Source organism: Penaeus monodon, chromosome 41, assembly GCF_015228065.2.
Source record: "Penaeus monodon isolate SGIC_2016 chromosome 41, NSTDA_Pmon_1, whole genome shotgun sequence".
Classification (NCBI taxonomy): domain Eukaryota; kingdom Metazoa; phylum Arthropoda; class Malacostraca; order Decapoda; family Penaeidae; genus Penaeus; species Penaeus monodon.
Window position 1 is genome coordinate 12045496 of NC_051426.1, and position 23823 is coordinate 12069318.

The 23823-nt window shown below is 37.2% G+C and overlaps 1 protein-coding gene across 1 annotated transcript in view; it reads right to left on the reverse strand.

Annotated features, from left to right (window-relative positions):
• Window positions 1-7590: 7590 nt before the first annotated feature.
• LOC119598385 overlaps window positions 7591-23823 on the reverse strand; it is a 20366-nt gene continuing 4133 nt past the window's right edge. The window contains 9 exon segments of the mRNA XM_037948030.1: window positions 7591-7963; window positions 8443-8533; window positions 11211-11294; window positions 11981-12033; window positions 12281-12294; window positions 13009-13190; window positions 13761-13908; window positions 13910-13996; window positions 14534-14660. Coding sequence (XP_037803958.1) covers window positions 7785-7963; window positions 8443-8533; window positions 11211-11294; window positions 11981-12033; window positions 12281-12294; window positions 13009-13190; window positions 13761-13908; window positions 13910-13996; window positions 14534-14610 — 915 coding nt within the window. The 5' untranslated portion in view covers window positions 14611-14660 and the 3' untranslated portion in view covers window positions 7591-7784.

Sequence of the window (23823 nt, forward strand, 5' to 3'; positions counted from 1 at the left end):
GAAAAGTTGCCCTGTACAACCTGAATTATTACAAAGGGTGCATGTGTCCTTGCACATCCCGTAAGCTTCCTCTGAGCAGTGAAGTGTAAAGTCATCCACATACAGATTACATGAGACAGCAATTGGAACAACCTTTACAATGTCATTTATAGCAATGGCAAACAGGGTCCACTTAAGACACTCCCTTATGGGATCCCTTCCAGCTGATCTTCCAGGTTAGAGAAACTGTTTCCCACCTGAACTCTAAACTTCCTGTTAGTAAGGGAAAATTTGTATGAAGGTAGGTGATGCTCCTCTTAAACCAATGTCATACAGCTTCATGAGTATGCCATGGGTTTCCCAAATTTGGGGGTTGTAAGCCTTTTTAAGGTCAAAGAAGGGTGCTAATATGTGACGTTACTGTGCGAAGGAATTCTGAAAAGCAGTTTCCATCCTTACAAGTACATTTGTGGTCGTTTCTCAATTTCTAAAAACCCATAATGATATGGGGTCAGCCGTTTTCCTTTTTTTAGCAGCCATGTCAACCCGAAAATTTTCCATTTTCTCCATCAGCTTGCAGATGCAGCTGGTGAGAGTAATTGGGCAGTAAGTTCCTGGTAATTGGCAGTAATTTCTGGTGTGGAAGATCCTTGCCAGGTTTAGGGACAGGAATTTATTATAGCCTCTTTCCATGTGGATGGCCCCTGTACCCTCCCTATAGGTCCAACGGAACTTCTGGGAGCTCTCTGGTAAGTGAGATATCATTTTGGTATGGAATATCATCACTTCTGGGGCAGTCTTACGGCAGAGCGCAAAGATGAGTCCATCTTGTGCAAAAAAAGGCAAAATTGTATGGAATTCGCTGCAGTCCTACTGAATAAAAAGACACTGGATGTCATTCTGTTCAGCCCCAAGAGTGGAGAATCGGGGAGTGTACGATGCTCCCGAGGAGATCTCTGCCATGGATTTAGCTAGCTCATTAGCAACATCTTTTTGTCTGTGATGATTATGCCATCTATCTTTAAAGCAGGTGATGACAGTGGTGTGCTCTTTCCATCAATCTACGCACCTTGTTCCCCTACCCAGCTAAGAGGGTCCCAGAGTTAATCGAAGAGGGCATACTGTCTCCATAATGTCCGTTGGCCTTGGCTCAGGTGTTTTTTGTGTTTTTTGTAATGGATCAAGGTTATATTGCTGGGGCGTCGTTAAACTGCCTTAAAGCAGCCTTCCTTTCTCGACAGTTGTTGGCATTCATCAGACCACCATGGTACTGGAGATCGACGGTATTGTCTGCTACTTTTGGGAATGGATGCTTCTGCTGGGAAGGTGAATTCATGATGTAAAGTGATTTACAGCATCTTGAAAAAACTGGAAATCATTTACAGATCTTGAAAAAACTGCAGTTGATCTAAAAAAAATTCCCGCCTGTATGTTCAAGACGCCATCTCTGCTCTCCATTGGTGGGAAAACCATTCACCTCCTGCAAAGTATTGGACAGTGGTCGCTTTCATGTAAGTCTTTCCCTGGCGCCAAGTGAAATTTATCTGTGAATCAGGTGAGCCAATTGACAGGTCTGTATTTGAGAAAAGTCCCCGTTTGAATTGGAAATGTTTTGGGAGTGTCATGTTCAGCAAAACTGCATCTACTATTAAGAACAAGGACTCCCAAAGGGCCCTTCCCCGAGGGTTGCAAATGTGCCTCCCCAGTGGAGGAAGGTAGATAGATGCAACAGTGTAAGGTCGTGGTCAAGCCTACTCTAAAAAGCCCTTTACCTGCAGTGTTGTCTGCAGGGCATGGCCTGGAAAGGAATATCCTCATGTAAACCCGTACTGCTACTCCTCCATGAGGTCCCTTATCAAAGGTCCCATAATGGGCTTAAATTTGGAATCCTCTCAGGGAAATCGAATGATTTTCCCTGGTTATAATCTCTTCTACACAAACTGGGTTACACGAAGCTATTAGATGTTGCAGTTTTCCCCTTTTGCATGAATTTCCCCGACAGTTCCATTGCATTAGGGTATCCAGTTCTCCCAAAATACTTCTTAAAAAAGTGTTGGCAGACCTGTGGTCAGGGTTTTCCGCAACCTTTAGGGTGTCCCTTTCCAGGATCTTGGGAGAATCTTTGAGGGTTTGTTTAAATGTTGAACTAGTTTCCCCAGGCCTGCTAGCAGCAGAGCGCCCCTGTGGATGTGGTGGCAACTGGAACTATCACCGTTGAGGCCCCTTTGGGGCCTGCCCGCGGCTCCAAAACCCCCACTTTTAAAGAGTCTTGAACAGGCTTAGGATTCCTTTGGGCCCGGGCAAGGGGCATACTGAGCCTTTGCTTAAGGGGCATTCTGCCTAGCAGTGAAGGCCCTGTGGATGTGGTGGGCAGCTGGAGCTGTCATCGATGAAGCCTCCGGAGCCTTACCTGATGGCTCCAGAGACCTTACTTTAAGAGGAGGAGTCTCCTCAATAGGAACCTTCACCTATTCCATTTTGGTGGAATTCACCAGAGGCAGTTTTAGCAACTGGGGACTGGGGTTTAATGGAAGTGGCAGAGTGTTTGGTGTAAGGTGCACTGGATGGCAAGGGTTGGTGGGAAGGAGGATGGGCTAGAACCCAAGCAAAGGATTTAATGGTGTGCAAACAGCACAGGGGGACGTTGCTTTGCCTCTGGAAAATAACTTTCTCCTTGTTCTTATTACCAATACTCTTTTTTTAAATTTGTAACCTTTTTCGTTGCTTGAAGAAGCTCCATGAGCTTTTTTTGTGTTACCACAGCAAAGAAGCTCATATTGGACCTGGACAGTGTTTCTCTTGATGGGCATTTGTACCACACTTTACAATTTCTATTGGTTGTCCATTTACTTAAAATGGCAAGAGTTGGCCATGCCATAACCCTGGCAGTGGAATCACTGCATAGGGTTTGGGGACATAAGGCTTTACCTTGAGGTGGTACCATGCCAACTTAGTGATTCTGGATGGGAAAAATGTGTTAAAATTTAGAAGGAGAGCTGGGGTCGACTGTTCTAAACCATCAGCTTTCTTCTTAAAATGTTTTTCTGCCACTACATTAAGATTCTCTTGTTCCCCTAACAGTTTCTCCTCAGAATACCTCATCAGGTCTCGGGGAAAGACATTCCCTTACACTGATTGAGGGTTTTGTGAGGAGAACATTGGAAACTTTAGCCCCAGAATGTCGCATAATCGCACGCAGACGTCACTCTCGTATGGTGACGAACCTCAACTATTAGGCTACCATCTCGCTGTGGGGTAATGCGAGGATCACGTTGACAACTTCAACAATTTTCGATGTACTTCGAAAAAATTCAAGATCCATGATTATACACCATCAATGGTCTCACCAACTAGGGACTACATATGAAATGTTTTCATATTTACCAGTAAGATTTCCTTAGTGGATTGAGGAGGACTTTCCCTTCTTACCTCGGTTTGGGGGCCCGGGAACCATTACGATTCCCGTTCTTGCCCTTTGGCAAGAGGGAAAGGTTCCAAAGTGACAAATACGTGATGTTTCCAGAGGGGAATGGGTCGGGGATTGCGTAGGTCGTCAGGGAGAGAGCTGGATCTTGTAATTTGTAGTACTCATACAAATTGGGAATTCTTCATTCCTCCACCCCCACCCACCATGGGAGTCCAACGAGGGGGAAGCATAGTTGGGGCTCAAAACTCCCAACAGCCACAGGGTTAATGAGGAAATTACGCAAGCACTAGTCAGTACTGATGGAAGTCGCGGGACCTATGCGCTACCGACTAAATATGTACCTGCCCTGACCCGAGCAATATTGGACCAGCGATGACTTGAACGGGCCTGGATCAAGCCGCCGTCTAACCAGAATAAAGGACCAAAGGGGTGTTGCTAGCTGCAGGGCGCAGCTGCAGTATCGCTCAACTCCAGGAATCCTGTCTCTGTAATACGGGATGCCACGCACGGCAAACACACGTGGGAGAGTCCTCCTGGTCCAAGATGGAATAACAGGGTGGGTGCACAATCCCTCTCATAGGACTGGTGCCCAGGAAGCCATTTTGTCTCATCCCACAATGGTGACCCTCCCAGTATGGGGTAGCCTCGGTCGGGTCACCAGATCATTGGGACCTCAAGCCCCCCCACCGCGGCAAGGCGGCTTCCATTAGGGGGGAAACAGCACCAAGAGGCACTGAGCACCACAGCGTCCCCAGAACACCAGGAGGAGAAACGCGGCCCAGGTCCAAGTCACCCCTGCTAAAACACATCTGCACAAGACAGTAGAAGATGCGCCACACCCTGTTCAGTATGCAGTGTGTTTAGCAGGGGTGTAAATTGGACCTGGGCCGTGCACAGGATTGTGGAAGACCGCATTAAACACCGGAAGTAGTTGCCCATCAAGAGCCCCCCCCCCCCCTACCGACGTATGGCACCCAACCAGGCGAGAAAGAGATGCAGAGCACTGTAGTGCATGCACGTGCGGTCTTTGTTTCTGTGCGAAACATGTGTAACAGAAAAGGAGGACCTGGCATGTGTTACTATGAACGGACCTGGGCAAAAATGACGCAACTGGCTTGTGAGCGGAGGAACAACCAAGGAGGAGATGGAGTTGGGTGCTGCTCCTGTGAAGACCTCGTGTGGGCATTGTGATCTGATAAACTTTGTGTCTGTCATTATCTATAAGCTGTATCGTTGCAGTGTGACATGCTGGTTTACCCCCTGTATTGTGTCTATAGAAAAGTCGTACAGTAAATAAACTGTGTAAAATAAAGGAAAGACTGTCATTGTGTTATTTCGTGCCCTGCCTCGCCACGGTGCGTTTCTCCTCCTGGTGTTCTGGGGCCGCTGTGGTGCTCGGTGCATCTTGGAGCTGTTCAGTGTTCACGACCCTGTGGATAAGCACGCCGTCTGCCTAGCCTGCCTTGTGGTGGTGGCAGAGAGACGAGGCGGCGGCCGTAACAATTATATATATATATATATCTATATATATATATATATATAGAGAGAGAGATAGAGGAGGAGATAGATAGCGAGATAGAAACTATATGAAGAGAGAAAGAAATAAAGAGAGAGAGTATGAGAATAGAGAGAGAGAGAGAGAGAGAGATAGAGTATATATATAGAGATAGATATATAGAGATATAGATTTATGTAGTTATTGATATATTCAGTATATGATGATGAAGATAGAGATAGAGAGAGAGAGAGTTATAAGTAGATAGATAGATAGAGAGAGATAGAGAGGCAGATGGATAGATATATAGGGGATTGAGAGTAATTTGAGATATTATATATATATATAATATTATATATATATATATATATATATATATATATATAATATAATATATATATATATATATATATATATATATATATATATATATATATATATATATATATATAAAAATATAAATATATATATATTATTATATATATTATATTATATATATATATATATATATATTATATATATATATATTATATATATATATATAATATATAATATATAATATATATATATATATAATATATATATATATATATATATATATATATATTTATATTTATATTTATATGTATGTGTTTTTATTTATATATATATATATATATATATATATATATATATATACATTATATATATATATATATATATATATATATATATATATATATATATATATACATATATACATAGGCAGCGGAGCAAGTCTATGACGGGGGGGGGGGGGCGAATGTGAAAATTCAGAGATTTCAATATTTCAAAAAAAAATATGATAACCTGTCATAGGTGGCAAAGGGGGTCTTTGCTTTGGGGGGGGGGGGGTTCAGATTACCTGGTATAGGTGGCGAAGCGAGTCTTTGCCTTGGGGGAGGGAGATTCGAAAATCAAAAGCTTAAGACATATTTAAAAAATAGCAAACATGACATTCTGCACAAAAAAAATATTCAGTAAGTTCCAAAATAAAACTTTATTTACTGTCCTTTACAGTTGTAAGTTCCCTTCACAACATTTAATAGAGATTTTTTCAAAATTAATCTGGAGTCCTTTACAGTTGTAGACTGCGAAAGTCAATTCCACGGTAGTTCCAAGCAGATTGCTAGAAGTAGAACAAGCAGGTTTAATAATGTTATACAATATGTTGTCCTTTTATAGGAGATATGAACTTCCTCTACCCTTTATTGGTGATTTAATCGTCGGTATCTGTGTTTAAATGTTTTTCATCAAAGACGTGTCTGGAACAGAACTCATAGGTTTTCATTACCATTATTTCCTTATATATGTTCTGATACTGATACTGTAGGTCTGTAACTATGAATATACCAATAAACAAATAATCAACACAATAAACTGTGTAATTTAAAAACTAAACTTTTCGGCTTTTGAAGTAATGCATAGTTTGATGATCTTATAGAGAAAAAGTGCCTTTCACACAATATGCGCATGTCACATTTCTCACTTAATTATATACTTAGCACATCAGTGTATTCAGTTCTGCATTAAATAAATAATACCCAGAAGTAATACATCCATTTGGCTTACGCAATTTGTGTGTTAACTGTGTTTTGTTGTGGTGGGGTGGGGAGGGGGTGATTTGCTTAAAAAATAGATAACATGTCCATTCGAACTCCGCTAGTTAGGCGTTCATGAGCCCAGGAAAGTCTGTCCTTTACTATACTATACTCCACTATACCTATACAATACTTTTAATAAATCAAGTTCATGGAAACCAACATGTCTACTGTAAGAGTGATACCCATTCTGGTAAAATCACATATAGTATAATTATAGTATATTTTTATTAGTCTGTGTGAACGTGTAAAACCAAATGTAAAAAACTATTTTTTCAGCAATTTTTAGGGGGGTGGAGATATACTCTCACCCCTCCAGTTTTCATTCTGGGGGGGGGGGGGGGCTCGCCCCTCTGCCCCCCTGCTTCGCCGCCTATGTATATATATATATATATATATATATATATATATATATATATATATATATATATATATATATATATATATTTATATATATACTGGATTCCATCTCCAGGCCTGCTGAATTTCAATTAATGTAGTAAACTTTATCATTAAAAGGCAATTTTCTCAAGACTGACTTTTATGACATTGGCCCTTCTTGTTCTTAGCCCTAGAATTAAAGATGGTAAATATAAGAACTTCATGTGCCCAGTGTACTTTTGTTTTACCTTTGTTTACAATTCCTATAGTTTTCATTCGCAAAAATTGAATATTCTTAATTTTATTGATTTGGAATTCTTTGACACCTTTTACTGTTTCCTGCAAGATGCTCAAATATCTGAAAACAATAATAGACACATTTTGTCCTTTTACAGTTTATTTGTTTTACTGTTTATTTGTATGTGTAGAAAAAAAATAACATCCATACTGAATAATGTATCTTTAAATACTCTCCTGCCATCAAGTAATCTTTTAATATGAAGAATATGTCAACAACACTAGTTAGAGAATCACCTTTAATATCAGGTAACATTATGTGCTGAAGGTGTATGAGGAAATTAAAATATGTGCAAGATTTCTCCGTTTATTTTTGAATATATATACAATAATAAAAGTGTTATCTAATTTCATTATATAAAAATGTATCAAAACAGTTGAATTTCATGTAAAAAAAGAAGAAAAAAAAAACAAACTAAAAAGCAAAACAGGAAAGAAAAAAGTAAATATTAGGAACAAAAATGAAGTGTAAAAATTCCCACTTCCTATACAATTCAAACTGCTTCAGACATTGATAAATCAAAATTCACTAAAAGCCCAAACGTTAAAAATAGTAACAGCATTCTAGGCAAAACATTCCCAATTCTTATTTAAAGTCAAAGAGGACTGTGCTGCCAGAGGTGTCATCCTCCTCCTCTTCTCGGCTGTCCGATGACTCCGGTTCAACAAACATTGAACAGATGACGTCAGGGAAGGGCCTGGTCTTCATATCTATGCTCGCTTCCTGAAGTTGCTCCTTTATTTCCTTTCCTGTCTCAACACCATCTGCACAAAAGGTGTAAACTGACTTATATATTATTCATAGTCAGGAAGGAAGTGTAATAAATTCTAGGATATGATCCCAACACAAACTACAAATAGTTTGATTCCACTCTCAGGTGACTTAAACATCAGAATTTGCATGAAATGTCCTTTTAACATATGAGCAATACAATCATAAGAAGTTGAATATCTGTAGTAATATCCACAAATTTAAACAGTTTCTTCAACTAATTTCTTTTCCTTGAATCTGCTGTTGATTATGTATGACAGATAATACTGAATTTATAAAATGGAGGCTCTTTAGTTGTATTTCAAATGCAAAATGAAATGTTTGCAAATGGCTTTCCATCTGACAATTACTTCACTTTCCAAATTTATGGTCTTATTTTCAATACATATACCATAATATACCCTCTAGAGAAACAAGCCAAACTGAGAACATATGGAAATTGCAGGGCAGACACACACACCTCAATACCTACCAACAAACCTGACTTTGACCTCATGAGGGTAGATCTCCAAAAGACTGTACTCCAGCACAAATTCAAACCGGGACTTCCCAGCTTCAGCCTCCTGTGGATGATCAAGGGTGTTTTAACTGTCTGAATACAATTCTTTCAGTGTCATAACATGTGCTTCATAGATTTTCCATTAACCCTTAACCATTAGTTCCAGATGCTTTAACTCCATCACGATCATTAGGCTTACTTTAGCAGACACTCTGATGGGTGTGCAACTTGTAGGTTGGGCGCATGCAAACAATTGTGTGAAGTGACAAGACTCAATGCCTCCCCTTTACAATGTTATCCTCTCTTTTTCTGCATAAACATTTTTAGCTTTTTTGCCATTTTCCAATGTATATGTCATTTGACTTGCTTTATGGTAACAGAATGTTTTCCTTGCACAGACTCCTTATCATCTCTCTAGGTGGTCCATAAATCAGTGCAATAATAACAATAAGTACCTTTTTTTTCTAATACAACCTATGCTGCGAGTCATGGTAGCCAGGAATAATGCCCCCTCCTTAACCCCATATTAGTCCACTCACCCTCAAAGAACGTTGTGCACTTGGTGAGTTATTCCAGTCACCCAAGCCTTAAGTCAAGTTAGCAGCATCCCAGCCCACAGCCAAATTTTCCAATGACAGCATGTTCATGTTATCCATCCCAATTTTTTCCTGGTCTGATGGTCATGTCATCCGGATTGTAGGGGTTAATGAAAGTCATGGCCATAATAGTGTCTAGAAGGCTGATGGGCTTTGCATCATGGTCTCATTTAAAGAGCCTATACAATGGAAAATACACTAACTGCAAGCAGGGGCAAGCCCAACCCTTTAGATCTATCTCCAAGCTTCCACTGGTTCATTAATAATCATTTCAGTTCAATTTGTTTCAATTTGTATATATAGCAGGGTTTTGCAACCTCTTGCTAAGCCCCCAAAACTCACTGCTTGAGAACCACTACTTTAAATTAACAAACAATTGCTACAATGTGTATGTGTCAATGGCATAAAAAGGACAAAAAAGTGAAGATTAATATATTTATAAATATATGAACTAAACCTACAATAATCAAAATATTAATACAGTCCCTTGATATTTACAAATCTCTTCCAATTTGGTAAAAAGTATTGTAACTCACCTTAAATCAAATATGAGAAAAGTAAAACACAATTATAACTAATCTTAACCCATAATTGACGGGTAGCATTCATAGAGGCTGGGGCCTCGCTGCTGGGGGCTTATATCGTCACCCTAGCATGCGCGACCACTCATGCCAAATACCAGCATCCCATGCCGTTTCTTCGTAATACTACGAAGATGTGTTGTATTTTCAGTTTTCATTATTTTTTAGTCTCTACTTTCCAAAATTCCTGATAAATCGAGACTGAAGGGTATTTTTGTTGTTTATAGACTCCATAGTTGATCATTATCTGTCTATAGTCCAAATAAAATAAGCAGTGTGTGGCATAAAGGAGTTGAAATTGTCGGTTTGTTGTTTTTTTTTTTTTGTTTTGCATTGGTAAAAATGAGAAAGTGTTAAACCGACCCTTTAAACACACTTTCACTGGGAAAAAATAATCTTTTGCCGTGATTGTAACAAAAAAAAAAAAACTCATGGCATGTCCATACATATGCTATGGCATGTGCGTACGTGCCCCTGGCAGATGGTCCCGCCATGCCATGGCATGTGCGTACATGCCACCCGTCGGCAATGGGTTTTTTGATATGTGAGAGAGAGAGAGAGAGAGAGAGAGAGAGAGAGAGGGAGGGAGAGAGAGAGAGAGAGAAAGACAGAGAGAGGACAGGAGAGAGACAGAGAGAGAGACGAGAGAAGACAGAGAGAGAGACAGAGAGAGAGACTGAGAGAGAGACAGAGAGAGAGACAGAGACAGAGACAGAGACAGAGACAGAGACAGAGACAGAGAAAGAGAAAGAGAAAGAGAAAGAGAAAGAGTGTGGGCGTGTGCGTGTGCTTGCATGCATGTGTGTGTGCATGTGCGTGCGCATGCGTGCGTGTATTAACAAACATTTACATATACAGATTGACAATCCCATATCCGAACATCTGAAAACTGAGAACCTCTGAAAACTAAATATTTTTGGTGTGGAATTTTTCATGACCTAAGAATCTTGTTCCTGGCACAACACCAGAGAAATGACTGTACCTGATGAAGACAATGGTGACAATGATGTACCCTTTTCTCCAAGATCCTCAAGCTAATTGTGATGAACCTTAACCTGAGTGTCCTAATGTCTTTACCAGATTATTTTTCTAGTTTACAAATAAACAACAGTACCTACTGTCTGTAGTTTTTCTTGACTCAACTCTTTGGAAACTGTCTTGCACTGCTGTCAATTATGTAACAATATTGAGACAGGCAGGCGTGGTACATATATATATACTTGAGTGGACAACAGAGGGGTACAAGAACACAATGTAAATTTTTAGTTTCTCATTTTATGGGGGGGGTTTTCTGAAATGAATAAAATTTATTCATTACTTATGGTCTTAATATACATCCATTTCATTGATCAGTATTACTCTATAAATAAACTGTAATAAATATTTGCAGTCTTTTTTTTTTTTTTTTTCCTTTTTAATGAAGAGTCAAAAAAATTTTTTGTTTCCCAATATTCTTAAATTTTTCCTGAAAACCAATATATGAGAAAACTGAAATATAACTGGCCCCGAGGATTCTGGATATGGGATTGTGTACCTGTATAAATTAAAAAATGTAAAATCTTACCGCAGCTACTTCAATCAACAGTGACACTAATGTACAGTCACTGTTGGTGTGAAATTCGTAAAGAAAAAACCATTTTTGGGCTTCCTGAAAAAAAAGGAAACTATATAACTATATATATTGATTAATCTCAAAATCTCCTGTCACAATAAACTTTAAAACCCATTTTCCCTTGTTATTTTTTTCCAGAAAAAAAGAAGATCTATAAAAATTTTCTAAATATTTTAAAAAATTTGGAAAAATCAATGAAAAAAATTTTATAGAATACTGATTTTTTATTCAAGGGAAATTAAAATTCCAAATTTTAGCTCATGATTGTTTAAAACAGGGAAAAATTTAAGAAAACCTTTTTTGTTTCCTTTTCTCTCCCTTTTTCTGTAAATCTTTTCTTTTTTCTTCCCCTTTAAATCTTTTACATTTTTTTCCATACTCATTTTTTTTTTTTCCCTTGCTCATTTTTTTTTTCCTCCCCTTGATCATTTCGTATTTTTCCCCCCCCCCCCCCCTTTTCCCTATTAAATTTAACATACTGCTTTTTCCCTTTTAAAATGCCCTTTTCCTCCCTCATTCATTAAATCTTTTTTTAAAAAATACTAAACATTCCATCCCCTTTTTCACTACTCTTCTTTCCATTTTCCCTTCCCCTTCCCCTTCCCCTTTTCCCCCTTTTTTCTCTCCCTCCCATGCTCATTTATTTTTTTTCAATGCAAAACCGGGAATTTAAGAATACTAAACCTCCAATATAGGACGTTTATATTTTAAATAAAAAAGGCTCTCGTGTACTGGGACAGGGCAGTGACAAACTTTCGGACACCATCTTTACCATCTGTTGGGGAGTTAAATTCAGATTGAAAATCGCAAAAAAATAGTAAATAAATACTATCAAAAAAGGGGAGTTTTACAAAAAAAATAAAACCAATAACAGTAGTTAAAAATTTTCCATGACTTACTCACCTTCCCCCTATTAATCCCCAAAAAACTCTCCCCTCAAGCTGTCGCAAAAGGGGTGCTATTGGGAAAGGGGCTGTGATAGCGACCGGGAAGAAAATTTGATCTTGGAAAGATGATTTTACGTTTTATGTGATGTCTAAGAAATTACAAATTATAATTTTAGAAATTTGGGCAAAAAATAAAAATAGCCTTATTGTACAAAAAGTCCAAATCCAAAAAAAAAAAAAAAAAAAAGGGAATAAAGATGAAGGTAAAAAGGGAAAAAAAAAAAAGCAAAGTGGTGGAAAAAGTTACAAGATAAATGAGAAGAAAAGAAGAGGAGGAAATCTAAAAAAAAAAAATTTTATACCACGGGCCCCCCAAAAACCCATCAAAAGTTTTCTTTTTTCTAAAAAACAAAATTAAAAAAAAAATTTGGACCCTAGGGGCTATAATAAAAGGTACTTTCTGGTGTATATTTCTTGTAACCTGACAGACCATACATAAGGCTAAATCCCTCATTCCCGATGGAAAAAAAGGTATCTGGATTTTAACTACATTCTTAAATTAAAATGTCAAACCTTAGGAAGAAAAATATACATGTAACTTGTATCATTTGCTTACAAAATGTTAGAATAAATAATCAAAAACCCTTTTTCTGCTTTATAAAAATTTAAAATAAGTAGTATATATTGGCTAATAAAAACATCCATTTGATAAATAAAACAATTCAATTTACAATATTTTACCTTTTTTTTCACTTAGTAAAAAAAACTTTCTTACCACCTTAAAGGGAAATCCCTGCATCTTTTAAAAAATACGGGAGATTTAGACACGTTTTTAAAAAAAAAAAATTTAAAGAAAAATTCACCTATTAAGTTGATAAGAGTGATGGGACACAATTTTTCTTTCTATTTTGAGCAACTTAATGTTTAGGAAGCCATACCTGTAGGTCTTATTCTCTTTGGGAGTGAGCGAAAGTTTCAGGGTTTTGGGGTATTTCCTCCCTGGCGGTGGCGTGAATATAATAAAAATTTTGAAAATTTTTCTCGACTAAAATGACCACAGCCATCTGCCCGGGAAAATAAAAATGCTTTAAAATTCCAAAAACCCTTTTCTGAAAACCTTTTCCCTTTAAATTAAACCTGCTTGTTATTTCATACTATCAGCAACTTCAAAATAAATTTGAGATTATTTGGTTTAGATTTGTTAAACTTTTTGACAATCCTCATTTTACAATTTACGATTTTAGATGAACAAATTAACATATCATTCATTGCAATTTCTTTTATGTGTGTGTGTTTTGTGTTGTGTTTTGGTGTGTGGGGTTGTGTTGTGTGTGTGTTTTGTGTGTGTTGTGTTTGTGTGTGTGGGGTGTGTGTGGTGTGTGTGTGTGGGGGTTTGTTTTTGTGTGTGTGTAAAATTAGGGCCCCGGCTTTGGGTTTTAATACCCAATAACTTTACAAAACTGGAAAAATACAATTGAAACCATACATTAAAAAAGGGGTAAAAAAAACTTTCCCTTAGTCTTTAAATTTTCTTCTCCCCTAACATCTGGTTTGATTTTTTTGCTCCCCAAAAAACCTCAAAAATTAAACCCAAAATTAAACGCCACGAAAAAACCACATCACTCCTACGGGCCCCAAAGAAAAGAGCAGCTTGGGCCTCTGTAGTATGCTTCTGGTACTCTTGAAGCAGGCTGTGTTCTTTGGGCGAGGCTTGAACAGTATACGGCAGTGACTCGGCAAGGACCTCCAGCTCTGAGACGGTTAGCATTGAGGACTAAAACCCACGCATCGGCTTCCATGCTCTTGGTCTCTATTTTGTTGAGCAACTGGTCTCTCTTTATGGACAGCAGCCTGATAAATGGTTCAGTTGAAATTTTTAAACTGTTTCCGGAAAAATTCTAGTGCTTTTTTTTAAATAAACTTGAGGCAATAAATCATCAAAATCTTTCCCTCTAAATGTAAATAAATTAAATCAACAATCCAAAAATTGATTAAATAAATCGTTCTCTTTGGGGCGCTAAAAAAAAAATCCAAAAATTTCTAAAAATTTTCCATCTACGAATCCTTCAAAAGTCATTTAATAAAAATAGTTTACATATCTGAATCACTGGATGTAATGTAAAATTCCATCCAGCAATCCACATTCACACAAAAAGATTTTTCCAAATAAATCAAAGGAAAAAAAAGAAAAAGAGACAAGTGAAGTTATTTGAAGAATGAGAAAGACAACAAAGAAAGGGCAAAGCAATGCAAAGGAAAGCAGAAAAGGCCTATATCAAATTGGAAAAATAAATTTTAAAAAATACAATAAAACAAGATATACACATTCATCACAACAAAACAAAAATGAAGCTGATACTGAGAGAAAGAACAAAAAATCTGGACTACCTTATAGCCTCCATCATGTCATCCTCATCCATGAGGGGCAGGGCATCCAGGGAGGGAATGCCGCTCTCCAAGTCCATCTTGGCTGCCTTATTGAGGTTCCTTGGCCAGCCTAGTCTCTCTCAAAAGGCTGAAACAAAAATTCTTCTGTTAAAATGGGTTGTTTTAAATTTAAATTCAATAGTTTGAGAAAAGGAGCTTCAGTATGTGAATCTGTATGTGCATGTATGCATTCTGTGCATGTATGCATTCATATACACGAGGGAGTCTGTCTCTCTGGTTACCCTGTGAATCTGCATGTAATTGAGTATGTGTATTTTCTGTGTGTATTTGCATCCATGTGTATTTGTGTTCATAACTATGTATTCACAATTTATGTGTAATAATATATCTCTCCACACACTCAAAAAAGCATATAACAAAAATGCTTTCAAGCCAATTGATAATTAATAAACACTGTATTCAAAACATGGACAAACACTAAGATCAAGATGGGAGAAGGTGAAGATGATGTGGAAGCCACTGTGCATGTTTCCCTTGGTTATACCCATTTTCAAAAAAAGCAAAATTAAACAAATTTTTTAAAAACCCAAAAAAAGGTATCATGCAAATAAATTTGTTCATTTTGAACCCCCGGAAACTTTTAGAAATTGTCCTTTATGCATACACTATGTAAATATTAACTACCAATAAACTTAACCAAAAAGAAAGGTAAATGAGAATTTCTTCTGTAGTATAAATTGGAAGCTTATTTCTGTCTCAAAAATACAAGTACAATGAGAATACTATTAAGAGAAATATGACATCCTAAATAAAGTTATTCATACTTCTAGAGTCATACTACTGCCTACATGAGATTCAAATGTGTATCTTTATTAAATCAGTAAACATGCAATAGCCATAGCCAATTAGAATCTTATACCAACTTTATGGTAGGTGTCTCTAGGTAAAAAAAAATTGCACATTTTACAATTTTTCTAAAAGGGTTTATTAAGAGCTACATTAATAATCAAAAGTCTTACATTCAAAAAGCCATTAAGATTCTTGCAAGAAACAAAAGGCATCGGGTTTAAAAAGTTTTTCTTGTTGATCCCTCCCCCCCGGGTTTTTTATACTCTTTCCCAATTTTAGGGTTTTCCCTTTGCCCCTGTTTTTTCCTTGAAATTTTCCCGTCTAAACCCTTTGGAAATTTTTTCCCTTTTTCCCTCTCTTCTGGTCTCGGGGTTTTTTTCCCTTTAAACTTTTTTTCCTTTTATGTCACTTACTTATTTACCCTTTCCCCCCAAAATTCTTTCTGGTCATGGCGGGATTTTCCACATTGTTTCATGCAGGCATTCATTTTTAACAGAACTACTACCAATGCAGCCAGTTTCATACTAACAAGAGCCCTTTGACTGCAATACTACACTATCATCCATTCAACAGAACAATTCTGGCCTATGCATTATCTTCTATGGGCAGATGGTTTAAAGGGGGACGGGAAAGGGGAAAAAGGACTGCGGGGTACCCCTGAAAAAACGGGACGCGACAAAAAATCCCGGGTAAGGGTGGCGGCCCCTGAAGGGGTGGGGGTGATGGTAAAGGTGGGGGGGCTGGTATTGGGGGGAAATGAAAAAGGGCTGGGGGAGGGGGAAAGGGGTGGGGGGAGGGGGAATAGCGGGTGGAGGTGGTATTAGTGGGGAGAGGGTATGGCGGGTGGGGTGGTAGGGGTGGGGGGAGGAATAGCTGGTGGAGGTGGTATTAGTGGGGGAGATGGTATAGCTGGTGGAGGTGGTATGGGTGGAGGAGATGGTATGGGTGGAGGAGATGGAGGATATGGTTGGGTGGTGGAGATGGTATGGGTGGTGGAGATGGAATAGTTGGTGGAGGTGGATAAGACTGGGGTAGGGGTTTAAAAGTCCAGGAGATGGATGAAAGGAGGGGGGGGTTTAAAAATAAAGCCTTAGCACGGGTATAGGGGGGAAAAGGGGGTAGGGGAGGGGGAGGGGGTTGGGGGGGGACGGGATCGGTATACTGGGGGGGGTGGTTTTGGGGATGGGGGGGGAGGTACAACTGGGGAAGGTTTTTTTTGTGAGGATTTTTTGGACGAAAAAGGTATGGTTTTAAAATAAGGGGGTTGTACTGCTGTGGGGTGATGCGAATCCAAAAAGGGGAACCCTTCCGGGGAAGGGATGCCAGGGAGAAGAAAAGGGAAAGGAACCCAAAAGGGTGGAAGTGTGACATGAGAACTGCCAGTACTCTACAAGGGGGTTGGCGGGCCCGTGGGAAAAAAAAGCCCATGCTGGCAGGGGGTTGGGGGGGGAGGAAATCAGTTTAGAGGTGGAAGTGGTGGAAAAACCGGAAAAGGTAAAAGGGGGGAAGGGGAAGAAAAAGGGGGGAAGAGGTGGAAGTGGGGGAAAAGGGTTGAAATTGGTGGCAGAGGTGGCGGGGGGGGCGGGGGGGTTGGTGGCGGGTAAAGTTTCGGGGTGGTAGGGGGGGGCTGGGGCTGGGGGAGCTATCACTGCGGGGGGGGCGGGGGAGGTAAACAGTTTTGCAATTTTTTTTATGCTACTAAAATGGAGGGGAGGAGGGGGGGAGGAGGGGGGAAAAGGGGAGGAGGAGGGGGAGGGGGAGGGGGAGGAGGGGGAAAGGAGGAGGAGGAGGAGGAGGAGGGGGAGGGGGGGAGGTGGAAGAGGAGTGGGAAAGGGGCCCAGGGGTTTTTTTTTCCCGAAGGGTAACGAAGGAGGGGGGAGGGGAAGAAGGAGGAAGAGAGGAGTTAACCCGGAGTATTAGTATTAAACACTACAAATAGTAATATAGAGTAGTTTTAAACAATAGCAGCAGTGGCAAAGTAGTAGTATGTAGTAGTATAGTAGTAGTAGTATTATTTAAGAGTAGTATTATTGGGTAAGTAGTAGTAATTTAAAAGTAGTAGTAGTAGTAAGCATTTATTAGTAGTAGAAAGCAAAAAAGAAGAAGGGGAAAGAGGAAGGAGGGGGGGAGGAGGGGGGGGAGGAGGAGGGATGGAGGGGGAAGGGGGGGAGGGGAAGGAAGGAGGGGGGAGGGGAGGAGAGGGGGAGGAGGGGGAGGGGGAGGGGGAGGAGGGGGAGGAGGGGAGGAGGAGGAGGCGGAGGGGGGAGGGGAGGGAGGGGGAAAGGAGGGGGAAAGGGGGTAAGGAAGAGGATTTGGGTGGGGAAAAAGGAAAGGAAAAAACAACAGGAAAACAAAAAAAGCAAAAAAAAAAGGGAGGAACAGAAAAAAGGGGGGAAAAAAGGAAAACATGTTGCCAGTTATTTTGGCAGAGTTTGCCGGTGGCCCTAGCGCTTTGATTTTTACTAAACCCGCGGGCCCCCCAGACAGTGAAAGCCCCCCGGGCCCCAAACCTCTTCCTGTTTCCAATCATGACAGAGAGCCAACAGGTGGGGTGACCTGCAACCCAAAACCCCCAACAAAAAACTGTTTTTTTTAAATTTGGAAAATTTTTTTCAAAAATGAATAAAGAACGGGAAAATGGAAAAAGGGAAATGCCAACTTTTTCTTCAAAGGTGTTGCTTATTGTGGGTTAAATTTGTACGGGGATTTTTCTAAAAAATTAAAAGACAAAATTTTTTTCCAAATTTTATTATCTTTTACAGAAAGGGTCTTCATACACTATAAGTAAAAAAACACTCTTTTCTTTTACCAAATTCCCCTGATATATAAATGATAAAATTTCAAACCAAAAAAATTTTACATCATCCAAAAAAATTCACATACATGATTAAAAAACCCTATAAAAACCCACTAAGGTTGAAAAGCTAAAAAAACACTATTTTAAAAAACCATTTTTAAAAGGTTAAAAAAAAAAATTTTTTACATTTAAAATTTAATATTTCTTCTTTATGTTGTTTGTACTTTTTATCCTTATAACTGACCCAGTTATCATTTAGGCTACTGTATATTGTTGCTCTTGTCCATAGATAACCTCTAAACACCACTCTCCATTAAATCTATTCCCTCCTTGTGACTGTGTAAATGCTTTAATTGCCTGAAAAAAATACAAGAAAGTTTTCCGACAAGACAATAAAAGCATGCAGCAGTATTCAGTCTGATCCCTTTATGTTCCCAAAGAGAAGAAAGGTCCACTAAATCCCAATTTAAAACTACCTGCCAAAAATTATAAAAATTTTGGGGGGGGTGTGGACCCAAAAAACAAGGCAACACTCACAGGGATGGAGTGCTATCTTTTAAGCCTAGGTTTTTCTATCAAGTTAATTTCAGGCCCAGCACCCATTTCCAGCCATCCAGTTTCCCCTAACAAAATGAACCCCCTCCCCCCAAACTTAGTGCAAACAAGGATAGCTTAAAAAATACAATGCTGTTGAACCCTTTAAATAATATTTAAACCCAATTTTTCCCGGACAAACTGACTCAGATCACAAATCATTTCAAGGGCCAGCCGAATAGGCCCCCTTTTAAACACCCTAAAAAGTGTTCCCGGGGCTTGGGTGATGCCAGTATATGTTTCTTTAATTTTGGGGGGTATTACTGCCAAAACCCTTAAAAAAATTTTTATTTTGGGTTTCCACACCACTATTTTTTCATTTCCATTAAAATTTTTAAAATAAATATACCAGCCTCCATAAAATCTTGGCAAATTTTAAAAAAATAAGGGGTTCATACCCACTTGAATGCTGGCAAATCCTTTCATTTTTTTTTTTTTCTTTTTTATTTTCTGCTTATAAAGCTAAATCCCCAGTGTAATTTTTTTTAGTCAGGAGAAACCAACATAGTGACAAAATTTTTCCTTAACTGGGGAAACATTTTAAAAAGTAACATAAAAAAACAAAACCAAAATTTAAACACCCTTAAAATTTGCTCCCCCACACACCACAACACACACACCCCCACACACACAAAACCCCACAACAAAAACAACACCACACAACCAAAACAAAAAACACACACAAACCCCACACACCAAAACCCCACACACACACACAAAACATACACTTCACACACACACAAAAAAAAAAAAAAAAAAAAAACACACACACACACACACACACACACACACACACAAAAACCCCAAAACCCCACACACACACCACACCACACACCCACCAACCCCACACACAAACCCCAAAAACCTTTTTTTTTTTTTTTTTTTACTTAATTAGCCATTTTGATAGAACTAAAAAATTTACTTTCACTAATGATACAGCATTAGCAGAAAAATAAATTGATGACACTTTTTAGTTTTCTACCTTTTTTGTTTTTACTTTCCCTTTTCCCGATCACCTAGAGTAAGTCCTGTATCTTCACCCCCTCCATGCTTTCTTCGTTCAACAGCCCCGGCCTTTCTTTGTTCTGTTTATAATATCTTCCTCTCTCTTCTCAACTTCCTCTAGGAACTGATCTTCTGTGAAAACTCTTGCTTCAGGGATGATTCTCCTGCATATGAGCTTTTTCTATCTGTTGCAGTAGCTTTTTTGGGGGGGCTGGAAGTAACTGTTGCTGCAAGAATAGATTTGTATACCAACACAGGAGATGGGCCTAGGTCTTGCACCTTTGATGTTGTAGGGAGTGGTGATGGGCTAGTGTCATGAACCTTTAATGTTAATGTTGTTGTTTAAGGTTTTTTTGGAAAAGAAATTTTCTATTGGTTCATTTTTTGTTGGATGTGGCAGGTTTTTGAGATGCCACTGGTGCCAACAACCTTGTGTCTGAAAACACTTCCTAAATTTGGAGGAGAAAATGGATTCTGGGGATATATCACAATCTTCTTAAAACCTAATATTATGTTTGGAGCTGTGAAAACATCTTTCTGAATCTCAGAAAGCAACATGGGCACATTTAGTTAAATGCCTTGCCTGGTTCTTTCTCTAGTACTTATGAAATGAAGTATCCCATTTTACTTTAAAAGGCCCAGAAGCATACCACATCTAATAGCTGTAAAATTTTTCAGGTTTTATAGCTGGTGGCTTTTAAAAAGTTTTCATTTTAAAACATGAAACTTTAAATTTATAACATCCACTTCGCGTGATTTGGGATGTCCCTCATATATCAATAAAATTGGGGCCTTTTGTGTGAAAGTTTACAAAATGTTTTTAAACCCTTTAAACATTAAATAAAAGGGCATCCAACTATTTTCAAGACAAACCAAAAGCATGTTTTTTTGGGTCCACACTATTAGATACCCAGCTTGACTGAAATTTCCCCCCCCCTCTAAATACAATTAGTGAAGGCAGAACTTCAGCAGCTGCAGACACTGCAGTCATTACTCTGTGGCACTCTCGTCCAGAAGTTGCTGTTGTCCTGGCCCCTCAAATGGCAACTGGTGACACTACTTTCATTTGCATTGCATCTGTGAAACAGCCTGTTTCAACTGCAGTACAGATGCATTCAGGCTTGTTAACAATCCCAAGTAAAAATTTTCTCCCTTCTAAAAAAGAAGTTAAAAAACCATAGAGTATGTGTTGTCCCCTTTGCTGCACTTTTCTCACTTTTTTTTAGTATTTTTTCTGCATTTTTTAAAAAGAAAATTTTCATGCCTTCAAATAAAATTTCCCAGTTCCCTTTCCGGGTTATCAAATTTTGTCTACAGTTTTTTTCCCTAGATTTTTTCCAGGCTTCCTATTCTCCTTCCCTTAAGGGAGTGGCATTTTCTTGTACATAGTCACAACTTCACCGGGGTTAAATCAAAAAACCCCCTTTTAAAAAATACGACAACATTCGGCAAGTTGGGGCTTTTTATTCTCATGAGGGGAAAATGAAAGTATTATCCCCATTTTTTATGTTCTAAAACAATTTTTCCCCATCCCCCATTCTTAATTGGGTTTTAAATATCCTTTTAGGATGTAGTTTTAGTTTTTGCCCTCCCCAGAAAAAGATTTGCATTTTTTTTCCCTCGGGAACACTCTGCAAAAGCTTTTTTCCAAAAAAGTTTTCCCTTTTTTCTCTGGTCCTTTTTCCCCCTTTTTTTTTATTGCAATTTTTTGACCCTTTTCTTAGTCCCTTTTAAACAAAACGGGTATCATTCCCCTAAAGCGACAAGTAGACCAGACCTTTGCAAGTACTGGGACAAAAAAGTCCTAATCCCTTGTCTTATACATTGCATTAATATAAATAAAGCATTTATGGTTTTGAATGGCCTGAGCTGCTGAGCTTAAAACAAAAAAAATATTTTTTTCCCCCTTTCTTGTGTGATTTTTGAAAAGCAAAATTGGGCACATTTAAAGGGAAATTTGGGTAAAAAATATATATTAGTTAGTAAAAACACAGCGGAAAACTCTGTTTCCTGATATTCATGTTTTTTTTTTTTGTTTGTTTGTTTGTTTGTTCTATTCTGAGGGAGTTGGGAACAATGAGTAACATAAAGTCTGTATTTGTGTTTTCGGATAGCTTTGATTTAAAAGAAAAAGTTTTAAAAATGACCTCAATTTTCCCCGTGGGGAAAAAAACCCCTTTTTTAAAATGACAAAAAAAAGTGGTTTAAAAAAAAAGACAAAAAATATGGTTGTAATCTGAGAGAAACGCTGAGTGGTAACATAAATTTTTAAAAATTTTTCTGTCTAGGGACAAACAAACAATGTTTTTCAAAAAGGGGAAAATTGGGGGGATTTTCATGTCATTCACCAAAGAAAAGCAAAAAAAACAGTCTAACACAGCTTGTTTTATTTTCATGGAAAGACAATTGTACACATATTTTCCCCCCCCCCCACAGGGGGAAAATGAAAAAATGCGCTATTATGATCAAAAAAAGTTTTTTCCCTTTTGGTTTTTTTTTTGCAATTCTTTTTTTTTCAATAAAATGCATGGGTTTAAAGGATGTGTATGGAAAGGGTTCTTCAAAGACGGGGAGAGGGTCATGGTCAGTGGGGTTTTTACTAAAACAATAACAAATACTACTACTAAATACTGCTAATAATAATAATAAATGGTGCATACAAAGCACACATACATCACCCACACCCCCCCCCCCACAAAACCCCAACCCCCCACACACCACAAACACACCCCAAAACACAAAACAAAAAACACACACCCCACACACACAATATATTATTATATATTATATATATATTTTATTATATAAAAATATAAATTATAAAATTTTTATAATATTAAAATTTTTATGTATATATTATAAAATATATAAAATTTTATGTTATATATATTTTTATATAATATATATATTATATATATTTTTAATATAATTTTAAAATACTATATAAAATTATACTATTCTATATATAACTATATATATATATAATATTATAAAATATAAAATATATATATATTATTATATATATTTTTATTATATTTTTAAAATATTTTAATATATTATATAATATTTATATATATTAATTTTAAAATTATTTATTTTTATAAAATATAAAATATATAATTTTATTTTAAATTATATATATATATAAATATTATATTATAACATATATATACATATATATACCCTATATTCATATATAACATATAAATTCCCTAATTAATATATATACATATATATAAAATATAATACATATTATACTTAATATACTTATTGTTCTTATTATACTTTTATTTTCCCTTTTATATATTATTAACTTATTATAAATTATTATACTTAAAATATACTTATTATACTTTATATACAAAATTTTAAAATATTATACAAAAATTAACTTTTATTTCTTTTTCTTTTAACGTAGGTTCCCGTTTTTGAGCCCCCGGGGTCCCCAGCTGATACTTAATTGTAGTTTTTTTTTGTGATGCTCTTTGGGTGAGTCCGTGGTCGGGGCCCCCTTCCTTTCCCCGGAGAGTGCCCCGGGGTTTCCCCTTTTTTGGGAATCATTCTCTCTTTTTTCCAGTCTTTGGGCCAGCACTGACTTGGGCTAGGGTTTTCCCCCCCCCGTGGCTAAATAGGGAAACGAGGGGAAGTTCCTTTGGGCCCAAAAGACTTCCCTCTTATACAATATATCTATTATATTTATATTTTATTAAAATTTATATATATATAAAAGTTTTTTATTATATATATATTATTATATATATATATATTTTTTTTTAAAAATAATTTTATATTAAAAATATTAAAAATATTATTATATAATATATATAAAATATATATATTAATATCAAATATTAAAATTTTTAAAATTATTTATATGTTGTATGTCTTATATAAAATTATCTTTTTTTATTTATATAATTTATTATTATAAAATATCTATATTTTATATTATTTTTATATGGAGAAGGGGATGTTTTATATATATATTATATAAAATTTATATTAATTTGTATTAATTATTAGCTATATATTTCTATTTATTATC